Below are 10,000 nucleotides of genomic sequence, written 5' to 3'. Positions count from 1 at the left end.
GAATGTTTTAATTAATGAGATCAAATCCTTCTCACTAGACAAAGCTGAAGATGATGCAATTTAGAGCATCTCATTTCGGTTAGAGCTTCGAGGAACAACCTTAATCTGATTTAGAAGTTATTCTTGGAAGGTACACGGACCCATGACTTCTCTTTTTAAAGCTAGCATTTCACTTTTCATCAATTTATTAGCGAAACCTCTCTTTAACTAAGCTCTTGTGACAATTTCCTGGCCATCGTCGTCCATTTTTGTACCTTTATATCATAAAGCTTAAACTGAAGGTTTTTTCAGTGATGTGACTTTGTGGCACGTTACGATTTCGCCAAAGAGTGGGCGAAAACAACATACGAGTTTCTTAAAGTAGTGGGCTTTAATTTCCGAAAAGAGTTATTTTTTACCTGTAGCCGCAACGCTTTACGTCGTGACTTTTCCGAGACGCGAACCAAACTAAGGTAAAACTTCGTTAATGAGCTAGTAGTTCAAGAAAACCAAACCAAACAAAGGACCTTTCAACGGTAGTCCAACTTCCATGTAAAAATGCAGACCAAAATCGGAATACTTGAGGAAATTGAGTAAGGACTGCAAGCGTTATTACTTCTGTTGCCTTAGGTCTGTTTGATTTCCAACTTTTGCTTTTAAAGTCATTGTTAAAAATATAATGTGCTTATTAATTAGTGTGCGTCATAGAGCACTAATTGTGTAAGGAATCAATCTTTCTCAGCTGGAGTAAAAATAAACACCTGAACCCAGTCAGTCTGATTTCTTTCCCAAAACTGGTGCCAAGACCCGACTTGAAACATGCCTAAAGAACTATCACGACTGAGAGGAGTGAGAAGAGCATATAAAGGTCAAGTAACGCAGGATATAAACAAGGCCGAACGTCTTATGAGCGCTGAAGATGACGAATAAGCAGAGCTAACAGCGATCTTCGAGCGTATCTCCAGAAGAGAAAACGAACTCACAGCTCTAGACTCAAGTATCGTACACTTGCTAGAATCAGAAGACGAAATAGCGAGAGATGTGGAAGAAACGCTTACGCTACAGGACAAAGTATCAGTGATCAAGACAAGGATTACAAAATACATCCAAAACAAGAATCCACCGGTAAGATCAAACCAACATGCATCGCACTCTCCATCAACCAGCAAAAAGCACGTCAATTTACCCAAAATGACACTCAAAACCTTTCACGGGGATCCTCTTGAATGGCAAACGTTCTGGGATAGTTTTAGCGCCACAATTCATGAAAACGATGAATTATCAAACATCCAGAAGATGTCTTATCTTAACGGAATTCTAAAAGACGAAGCTGCGCGCGATTGCCGGATTGCCATTGACGTCGGACAATTACATTAAAGCAACAGAACTTCTAAAAGAACGTTTTGGGCAAAAGCAAGTTCTAATAAACGCACACATGGAATCGCTTATTAATGTCCCTTCACCAACGAATAACACAACTAACCTAAGAGAATTTTATGATACATGTGAATCCAATATACGTGGTCTAGAAGCATTAGATGTAAAGGCGGAATCCTACGGAAACCTTCTAATTCCAGTTCTATTGAAGAAAATACCGGAAGAATTAACGCGCCTCATCTTCAGAGCTAACCCATCCGCGGACAAATGTCTGACCGAATTACGAACGGAACTACGGAAGGAAATAGAAACGCGCGAAAGAAGTCATACAGCAGCAACAAGCGAAAGAGCTCTATCAGAGGACGAGGTTCTAGTCCCAACAACGGGCACCTTTCTTACCACCACGGACCAAGGCGCTTGCAAAGTCAACTACCAAACCAAAGGAAAAAACTGCTTATATTGCAACGGCTCACACAGATCTGAAAAATGCGACAAACTTAAAACCGTCGAGGAAAGGCTTGCATTCTTGCAACAACAGAAAAGGTGCTTCAATTGCGCCGGTTTCAAGCATTCATCAAACCGATGTAAATCGAAAGGGAGGTGTCTAAAATGCAAAAGAAAGCATCACACTTCAATATGTAAAGATGGTGACCAACACACGACCGAATTGAAACACGACAAGTCAACACAAGAAGGTGACCACAAACCAGTTCACTCAGGCACAACTTATGCCGTCCTGGCCAAGGACCACATTCTGATGCAGTCAGCAATTGTTAGATTAAAAGGAAATACTGCACAGCTCACAGTTCGAGCCATGTTCGATACAGGATCACAAAGAACATTTATCACCAAAAATCTAAAAGTGAAACTCGAGTTGAAATCGACACGAAAGGAAAACATAAATCTCACAACATTCGGTTCCTCTAACAGCGTCAAAAAATCGCTAGATGTCGTCACGATACACGTTCTGACAGATAAACAACAGATACAGCTCAATGCACTAGTAACACAAACTATCTGTCTCCCATTCCCCGTCACAATTGGCCGCGTCAAATTACCGTCTGAGTTACAGGGATTGCATCTTGCCGACCCGCTGAATTCCAAGAATGATCTAAACGTCGATATTCTCATCGGCAACGACAACTTCGCAAAATTAATCACAGGAAACATGAAAAAATCTGAGGATGACTGTTTGATCGCCACAGAAAGCAAAATGGGATGGCTAATATCCGGCCCTATCTCGAAAGAATTTGAAAGTGATCATACAAACGCAATGCTATCGCTCGAAATTCACCAAGACGAAGGAGAAAAACTAGACGAGATTTTAACTAAGTTCTGGGAGATAAGCTCGGTTCCCAAAACCAATACAGATAACGGTAACGCCGTCCACGCAAAGTTTCACAAATCTATACAATTTAACAAGGACTCTGGCAGGTATACAGTAACGCTCCCATGGCGGGACACTGCAGAGGATCTACCGTCCAACTTTGCACTCTCAAAGAAGAGATTAGTTAACCTTCAATGCAGTCTAAACAAACGAGATCCAGAACTAATCAGCAAATATGACGAGCAACTGCAAAGCCAAGTGAAACAAGGATTTACCGAAGTCGTAAACGACCCATCAATACACTCAGGAAAATTGCACTATATACCACACTAGGCAGATAGCTCGACCACAAAAATGCGTATAGTCTACGACGCGTCCGCGAAGAAGTCACCCACAGCATTAAGTCTCAATGATTGCCTACATACAGGCCCCAATCTAATGCAGGAACTACCTAAAATACTGTTGACTTTCCGAATTAACCAGATAGCTTTCACCGCAGACATAGAAAAAGCTTTCTTGCAAATTGAAATAAACGAAGAAGACAGAGATGCTACAAGGTTTCTGTGGCTCAAGGATCCAGCCCTACCAGTTAACCATCCAGACAATATAATAACATACAGGTTCCGCGTGGTATTATTCGGTGCAGCACCATCACCATTCCTTTTAAATGCAACCATTCAATACCACCTAAACAGAAAGAACGACTGGATATCTAACGACCTCAAAACGTCCATTTATATGGATAACGTATTATCGGGAACGAGTACCCCTCAACAGGCGATAGAGTACTACACATCGTCAAGACAATACTTCAAAGAGGCTGGTATGAATCTCAGACAATGGACCAGCAATGACGACACCATAAACAAGATAGCATCCCAGGACGGAGCGTGTGCAGAAGCCGTTACCAAGGTCTTGGGACTGGTCTGGAATTCTAATACCGACACATTATCACTATCGCTAGATAAGCTAATTCAAGAAATCCACGCGCTACAATCCACAACCAAACGTTCCGTATTAAGTCTATCTTCTAAACTGTTTGATCCACTCGGTTTTGTTGAACCAGTTTCAGCAAAAGGTAAAATAATGATGCAAGAACTATGGAAGATGAAAATACCATGGGATACGGAACTCCCACAAAACTACAGAGAAAAATGGTTAAAATGGCTAAGTGAAATCAAAGAACTCACTTCCCTACTAATTCCTAGACAATACCTCACTAACGATAACAAAAAGACACAACTCCACATCTTCTGCGACAGCAGTCAGCTAGCGTACGGAGCAGTAGCTTACCTCAGAGGAACAACAACCAACACCTGCAGCTTTGTCATGTCAAAAAGCAAGGTAGCCCCTCTCAAACAACACACTCTGCCAAGACTAGAATTGCTTGCTGCCTTACTCGGAGCTGAACTATGGGAATTTCTATCACAGACCTTACAACCCAAGCTGATAATAACAGAATACTACATGTGGAGTGATTCTCAAATCGTATTAGCATGGATAAAATCCTCCAAACCCCTTCAACAACAATTCATTCAGACTCGAGTCGCGAAGATTAAAGACAAGACCAGTAGTTCCCATTGGGAATATTGCCCTACAGCTTCTAATCCAGCGGACCTACTGACCAGGGGAATGGACAGTGGAACATTTCTCTCTAAAACGGCAATTTGGTTTAAGGGTCCTTCATGGTTACCCAAAGAAAAAACGGAGTGACCAGAGTTACGACACACAAAGATACAAGAACAAGAACACGAAGAAACCGAAAGTGCGCAAACAATTTCCTATCTCGCGACAACAGCCAAGAGTTCACATCTCCTAAATGTAATCGACATTGCTAAATATGGTACACTAACTAAAGCAATACGAGTTACAGCTACTGTCATGAAGTTCATCAGCCGACTAAGAAAGGGACCTGAACTCCAAACTCAGATTACAAGCTCAGACATGAAAAAAGCCCTAGCTGCATTGATACGAGCTGTTCAACAATCCGCGTATAGCGGGATTATAACCCAACTTCAGACGAACAGAATGACGAGCCTTCCACCTTTAGTCGGTCAGCTTGGTCTCTACATAGATGAACAAAAATTGTTACGTTGTCGCGGTCGACTGAAATACGCACCACTACAAGACAATACCAAATACCCGATTCTCATACCGAAAGACACATACTTAGCCGAACTCATCATAAGAGCAACCCAGTTGATGCTCATGCATGCTGGAGTCCGCGAAACACTTACCCAGTTACGGCAGACCTATTGGATCCTGAAAGGACGACAGCTGGTGAAACGAATCTTACATCAATGTGTGACATGCAAGAAAGCAGAGGGAAGACCTTTTCGATCGGTCAACTTTCCACCACTACCACAGCCAAGGGTCACCGGATCCCAACCTTTTCAAGTGACAGGAGTCGATTATGCAGGCCCCTTGTATGTCCGCAACCATAAAACAGAAACCTCTAAATGTTATGTTTGTCTATTCACATGTGCAGCCATTCGAGCTGTACATCTGGAACTCGTAGAAGACAATACCGCGAACGCATTTCTAAAAGCATTCACAAGATTTATAAGTAGAAGAGGAGTACCAGAGTGTATCATCTCCGACAACGCCAAAACATTCCAAGCAAGTTCAAAAGTACTACAACCTCTAAAAACTCAAATACTTAAGGAAGCAGAGTGTCAGAAATTCCTTGCAAACCACGGTATAAAATGGCAATTTATCACGGAAAGAGCGCCGTGGTGGGGAGGGTTTTATGAAAGAATGATTGGATTGATGAAGCGAAGACTAAAGAAAACAATCGGAAGAGCCTCCCTAAACGCAGTAGAGCTTGCGACAATGCTTACTGAAATCGAAGCAACACTGAACAGCCGACCTCTTACATACACCTATGGTGATATCGATGATGGTCCACCCCTGACGCCATCACACTTTTTATGTGGTCACAGATTGTTGGCACTTCCCTGCCCAGAATCAACAGAGGAAGATCCTGAATACTTGCCAAACGATTTGACGCCAAATGACGCCTTTCTCAGCTGGAGTAAAAATAAACACCTGAACCCAGTCAGTCTGATTTCTTTCCCAAAAGTCATATTCTAAAGTCCGTGACTCCCTCAAGTTTTTACTGTACGAAAAGCAAAGTTGATGACTTCCGCAAGAAGGGCACAAGAGCGTTAGTCAGCCAAAAAATAAAAGGTGCACCGCCCAACGTGGGGCTCGAACCCACGACCCTGAGATTAAGAGTATCATGCTCTACCGACTGAGCTAGCCGGCTCCGCGCTGCGTAACCGCTTGCGGAACGTTCAAGAAAAAGTGCATGTACGATAAACTTAATCAAGTAGGGGAGATGAACAAATACTTCACCATGAAAATTATTCGTTCTTAAAAATTGGAATGATAAATGTGAAAAATCTTTACACTAAAATCTTCGTTCTTTAAAATATATGGAAAAGACTAAAGAAATCCCATGGAATATGAAACACAGGTTCGACGAGGCAAATCCAACCATTAAAGGGCTCCAGGGAAGCTACCACGAGGTTCGTTGAAGCTACCACGCTGTTCGTAGTGCCCGTAGTACAGTAGGTTAGAGCGTCGTATATACTTATAAGCAGAACTGAGAACGGTCACCGACGGTACTGAAGTAAGGTGGTTTCGATACCCGCCGCGAGTACCTGTATTTTAACGTATACGTTCTGCAATCTCATTGGACAATTTTAAACACTTGGCCAATGAGAGTGCAGAATGTAATATGATCGCCATCAAGCTATAACGGCCGTAGCCACACTTCTAGCTCAACGCATGGGAAGATTAAAAAAGGCCGGACATTATTTTGAATTTATCCGCCAAAACTCGCTCTGTTGTCCCGGAGTGGAATTGATGTGATAGGAAATTTAGTTAGCCTTAAGGCTGTGGTGTTTTTATGGCGATTCGGACCGTTGCTTTTTGATGCGAGAGCAATTTGTGGGACGAGATCGCCGCGAGTCACCAGCCTCTCTTCTCTTTATGAGGGGAAATGGCAACTAACGACATCGTGAAAATTCGAAAGCCACAAACCCGGCTAAAACTGATACATTTTGCCCTCCGATTGCACAGAAAAGACGAGGACAACTGTACGTAGAGGTAAGTGAAGTTTATTTCTACATTTACAGCTTATTTTAACATTTATAAGCTCAGATTTAATTTTCCAATACAAAGTCTATAAATCGAAAACCGAGCTTTGGTTTCCTGTGATTGGTCAAGAAACTCTTTAAATGGAGATAGAATCAGTTACGTTTTAAATAGATTAAGTTTGAAGTCAAAAGTACCTCCCCCAAAGGGAGTCGAAGCCACAACCTTTGAATTATAAATCGAACACGCTAGCCCATTACGCCACGGGGGTTGCCTTCTTAGATAAACGGAATACATTTGCGCCACTGGGATTTTCAAGGTCGTGGGTCGGAAGAAGTGGCCACACTCCCTTTGCTGGTGGGCCCAGCTGAGTCGAGATCCATCCGTATCCAGGTATTGTACGTGCAGCCGTCCAAAATGAACTGAGAACGGAATAAAGCATGAGATTTTAATTAAGAAATCTAAAAGACTTTTGCGTGCAAGAATGACTTGGCTTTCATGTGGTAGAACTTGAAGACTGTTAATCGCTTTAGTGTCTCGCTTCTTCTCGATATCCAATTGCACAAACGTTTTCACTGTATATTTAAAATCATCCAATAAATGCGAATATTAATCATACACCTGATGCAAGATTTGACGTAGATCACCCGGATTCCATTTTATGAACAATAGGTTCAAGTTAATATTATTTTGCTCTTCCAAACCTGCAAACAGTGCTTAGCTTAAAAAGACGTGACGAATTTAGTTTTGCATGATTCGTTTGCCCCATTAAGAGTAACACTTAAAGAGCGTAATAGAATGACGTGTCAGGAGCGGGATTCGAATCCACGCCTACATGAGTAGACTGCAACCTGAACGCAGCGCCTTGGACCGCTCGGCCATCCTGAGAGATACGGCTGCTTGTGTGTGTTTGTTTGCATACCAATTGTTTCCCTTTTGAGTCATCCTAGCGTAGTGGACGTTATCCAAGCCCAACACCTCTGCCTTGGATGAAATTAAGCGAATCTCAACCGTTATCGCTGCCAGCCGCAACGCGGATTAGTTAATAAGCCTCCGTTAAAAAAGAGGACATTACAAAGGCTAGATTGTCCCCAACATAGCAGAAAATCCATCGATAAAAAAAGCTAATTTATAAGTGCTTATTGCCCGCGTTATCCACAGGATTAACAGGAAGGGCTTACATCTACTGGTGCTTCATTTCATCGTTGATTCATTCATCCCGGGAAGTTGGTTAGAGTGTCGCACCGGTATCGCGAAGTCACAGGTTCAAACCTCGTTGAAGTCCTAAAGTTTTTAGGCTTCTCTTCGCAATTGCCTAAAATTGCGTACATAAGTGCGAGGATCATAGCTTCATTTGATTTCGTATCCACAGATCAATACAGGATTCATTTCATAGTTTTTTCTGTCTCAGGCCAAAACAACCGCTGTCCCCCAAGTAAGGAGTTATCCATATTTGTTGTGGTCAAGCAAGATGCCATTACACTGCCCCCCTCCTGAACTGAGTATCCGGCCCGGATAGGACATACTTATATCCAATGTGCACTGAAGCCTAAAATAACATTAACGGCCCGAATGAAATGTTCAATGTTCATTAATTAAGGCAAAAAAAAAAAAACTAAAACGTACGTTCAAGTGCAACAGGAAGGTTGCACTGTCTCTCCCGTAAAAAAGTCTTTGCATCTGAGAGGTCTGCGTCGACTCCGATGGGAATGTCTGAGGGCTCCCTGGTCCCCATGAAAATGAGACGTTTTATTCATATCATCATGTTCCTTGCTGGCTTGTTGGTCCTTGGGACTGGATCTGGTTGGCCGATGTCTTAGTCTGCGTCGGTTTCGCCTGGCTTGAGTGCCAGAATTGCTCATCAGGGTCGCTTGTTGTGGGACGCCCCCTTCGAGTTCACTCTCCTGCCGTCCTACAGGCTGATCTTTGAGCCAATAGGCACGAGTTGTGCCACAGAACATCTACACCCTGTTTCTATGCACAACGTTTGGTCTTGCCCGAGAGCCTCTCTGGATTCTGTACACGACATCACTGATGCGGTCTAACACAACATAGAGCACCTCCCTCGGCTCGCTGAGCTTGGGCGATAACCCTTTCTTCCCCTGAGGATTGTGCAAACATACCATTGCTCCCCTATTTAAGGTAGAGGGTACACTGCGCATTTCGGAACCCCTCCTCACCTTCTGGTTGCTGAGCTGTTGGTGATTCCTGGCAAAGTCGTGGGCAATCTCAGCGGAGGATTGTAATCTAAGTGTGTACTCGGCTCAGTTTTGTTCATCCAAGTCCAAGTCATCCCGCGGTAAATGCAGGCCCAGGTCTCCCTGGTGAACGTTTACGAAGGCAGCCAGCTGCCTCTCTAGAGTGTGGTTGTAGCGTTCCACCATGCCTTCAGACTGGGGATGCGAGACGGTTTTCCTAACCTTGTTGGTTCCAAGTAAGGAACAAACGTCCTGAAACACGCGAGACCCAAAGTTTGGACCTTGGTCGGTGTGGAGCGTAGCGGGTACACCAAATCTGCTAAAGAATTGCGACACTAAAACATCAGCCACCATACTGGCTTCCTGGTACGGGAGGGCGTAAGCCCCTGGCCATTTACTAAAATTATCCATAGCAATCAAATGTATCTGTTGCCACGCTTGGTTTGCGGAAGCGGGCCGAAGACTTCGATAGCCACTCGTTCCCTGGGTTCTCCAATGTTGTAGGGCTGCAAGGGTGATCTTTGGGTCACTTTTCGGCACCATTTTTCAACATCACGGCGATAGTGGATCCAATAAGATTATTCACAGACTTTGCCTAAGCTCTTTGATACCCACAGGTGGCTAGTCACTGGACTGTCATGCAGGCGTTTTAGCACATTAGCGCAAAGTTCGGTAGAAAGTACCCAACTGCCACGTCACCCAACCATGTTCAGGAGATTGCCATCGATGGTACAGCACAACATTTCGGAGAGCCAGACAGTCCCATGGGCCCAGTATGCTTTGGTAACGGAGTCAAGGTGTGCAACAGCTGGCCAATCTGGAAGTTCTCCAGCCTTCCTCCACGTTAAGGAGGTGAGATATCACTTGTCTGCAATCTGATAATCATGCAATTGTGGCAATTGTTGGTATCGGAGCAGTACTTTCTCAAGGTGTGACCGTGGAGAACGAGTTATTGCGTACTACAGCCATGCCCTCAGTAAACCTGAACGCAATTACTGTACTACTAGTTATGAACATC

At 43.5% G+C, this 10,000-nt stretch overlaps 4 protein-coding genes and 1 non-coding gene across 5 annotated transcripts in view; 4 read left to right on the top strand and 1 right to left on the bottom strand.

Moving 5' to 3' along the window:
* Nucleotides 1-1,414: 1,414 nt before the first annotated feature.
* LOC137971520 (uncharacterized) lies at nucleotides 1,415-3,016 on the top strand. The gene has a single exon (XM_068818337.1). It carries the CDS (start codon nucleotides 1,415-1,417, stop codon nucleotides 3,014-3,016), a length of 1,602 nt encoding a protein of 533 aa, XP_068674438.1.
* A 21-nt stretch (nucleotides 3,017-3,037) lies between these two features.
* Nucleotides 3,038-4,396, top strand: LOC137971519 (uncharacterized). The gene has a single exon (XM_068818336.1). It carries the CDS (start codon nucleotides 3,038-3,040, stop codon nucleotides 4,394-4,396), a length of 1,359 nt encoding a protein of 452 aa, XP_068674437.1.
* Nucleotides 4,397-4,564: 168 nt separating this feature from the next.
* On the top strand, nucleotides 4,565-5,776 carry LOC137971518 (uncharacterized). Its single transcript, XM_068818335.1, has one exon. The coding sequence runs from the start codon at nucleotides 4,565-4,567 to the stop codon at nucleotides 5,774-5,776; it is 1,212 nt and encodes a 403-aa protein (XP_068674436.1).
* Nucleotides 5,777-5,878: 102 nt separating this feature from the next.
* Trnak-cuu (transfer RNA lysine (anticodon CUU)) lies at nucleotides 5,879-5,951 on the bottom strand. The gene has a single exon. It is a non-coding gene; the product is annotated as a tRNA-Lys (tRNA).
* A 3,736-nt stretch (nucleotides 5,952-9,687) lies between these two features.
* LOC137971516 (gamma-aminobutyric acid receptor subunit alpha-6-like) overlaps nucleotides 9,688-10,000 on the top strand; it is a 5,398-nt gene continuing 5,085 nt past the window's right edge. The window contains exon 1 of the mRNA XM_068818334.1: nucleotides 9,688-9,834. Within this exon, the coding sequence (XP_068674435.1) occupies nucleotides 9,688-9,834 (147 nt within the window). The remainder of the gene's footprint in view (nucleotides 9,835-10,000) is intronic.

This window comes from Montipora foliosa, chromosome 9 (assembly GCF_036669935.1).
Source record: "Montipora foliosa isolate CH-2021 chromosome 9, ASM3666993v2, whole genome shotgun sequence".
Taxonomy (NCBI): Eukaryota; Metazoa; Cnidaria; class Anthozoa; order Scleractinia; family Acroporidae; genus Montipora; species Montipora foliosa.
The sequence above is the reverse complement of the archived record's forward strand: the minus strand, read 5'-3'. Positions and strand labels throughout refer to the sequence as shown.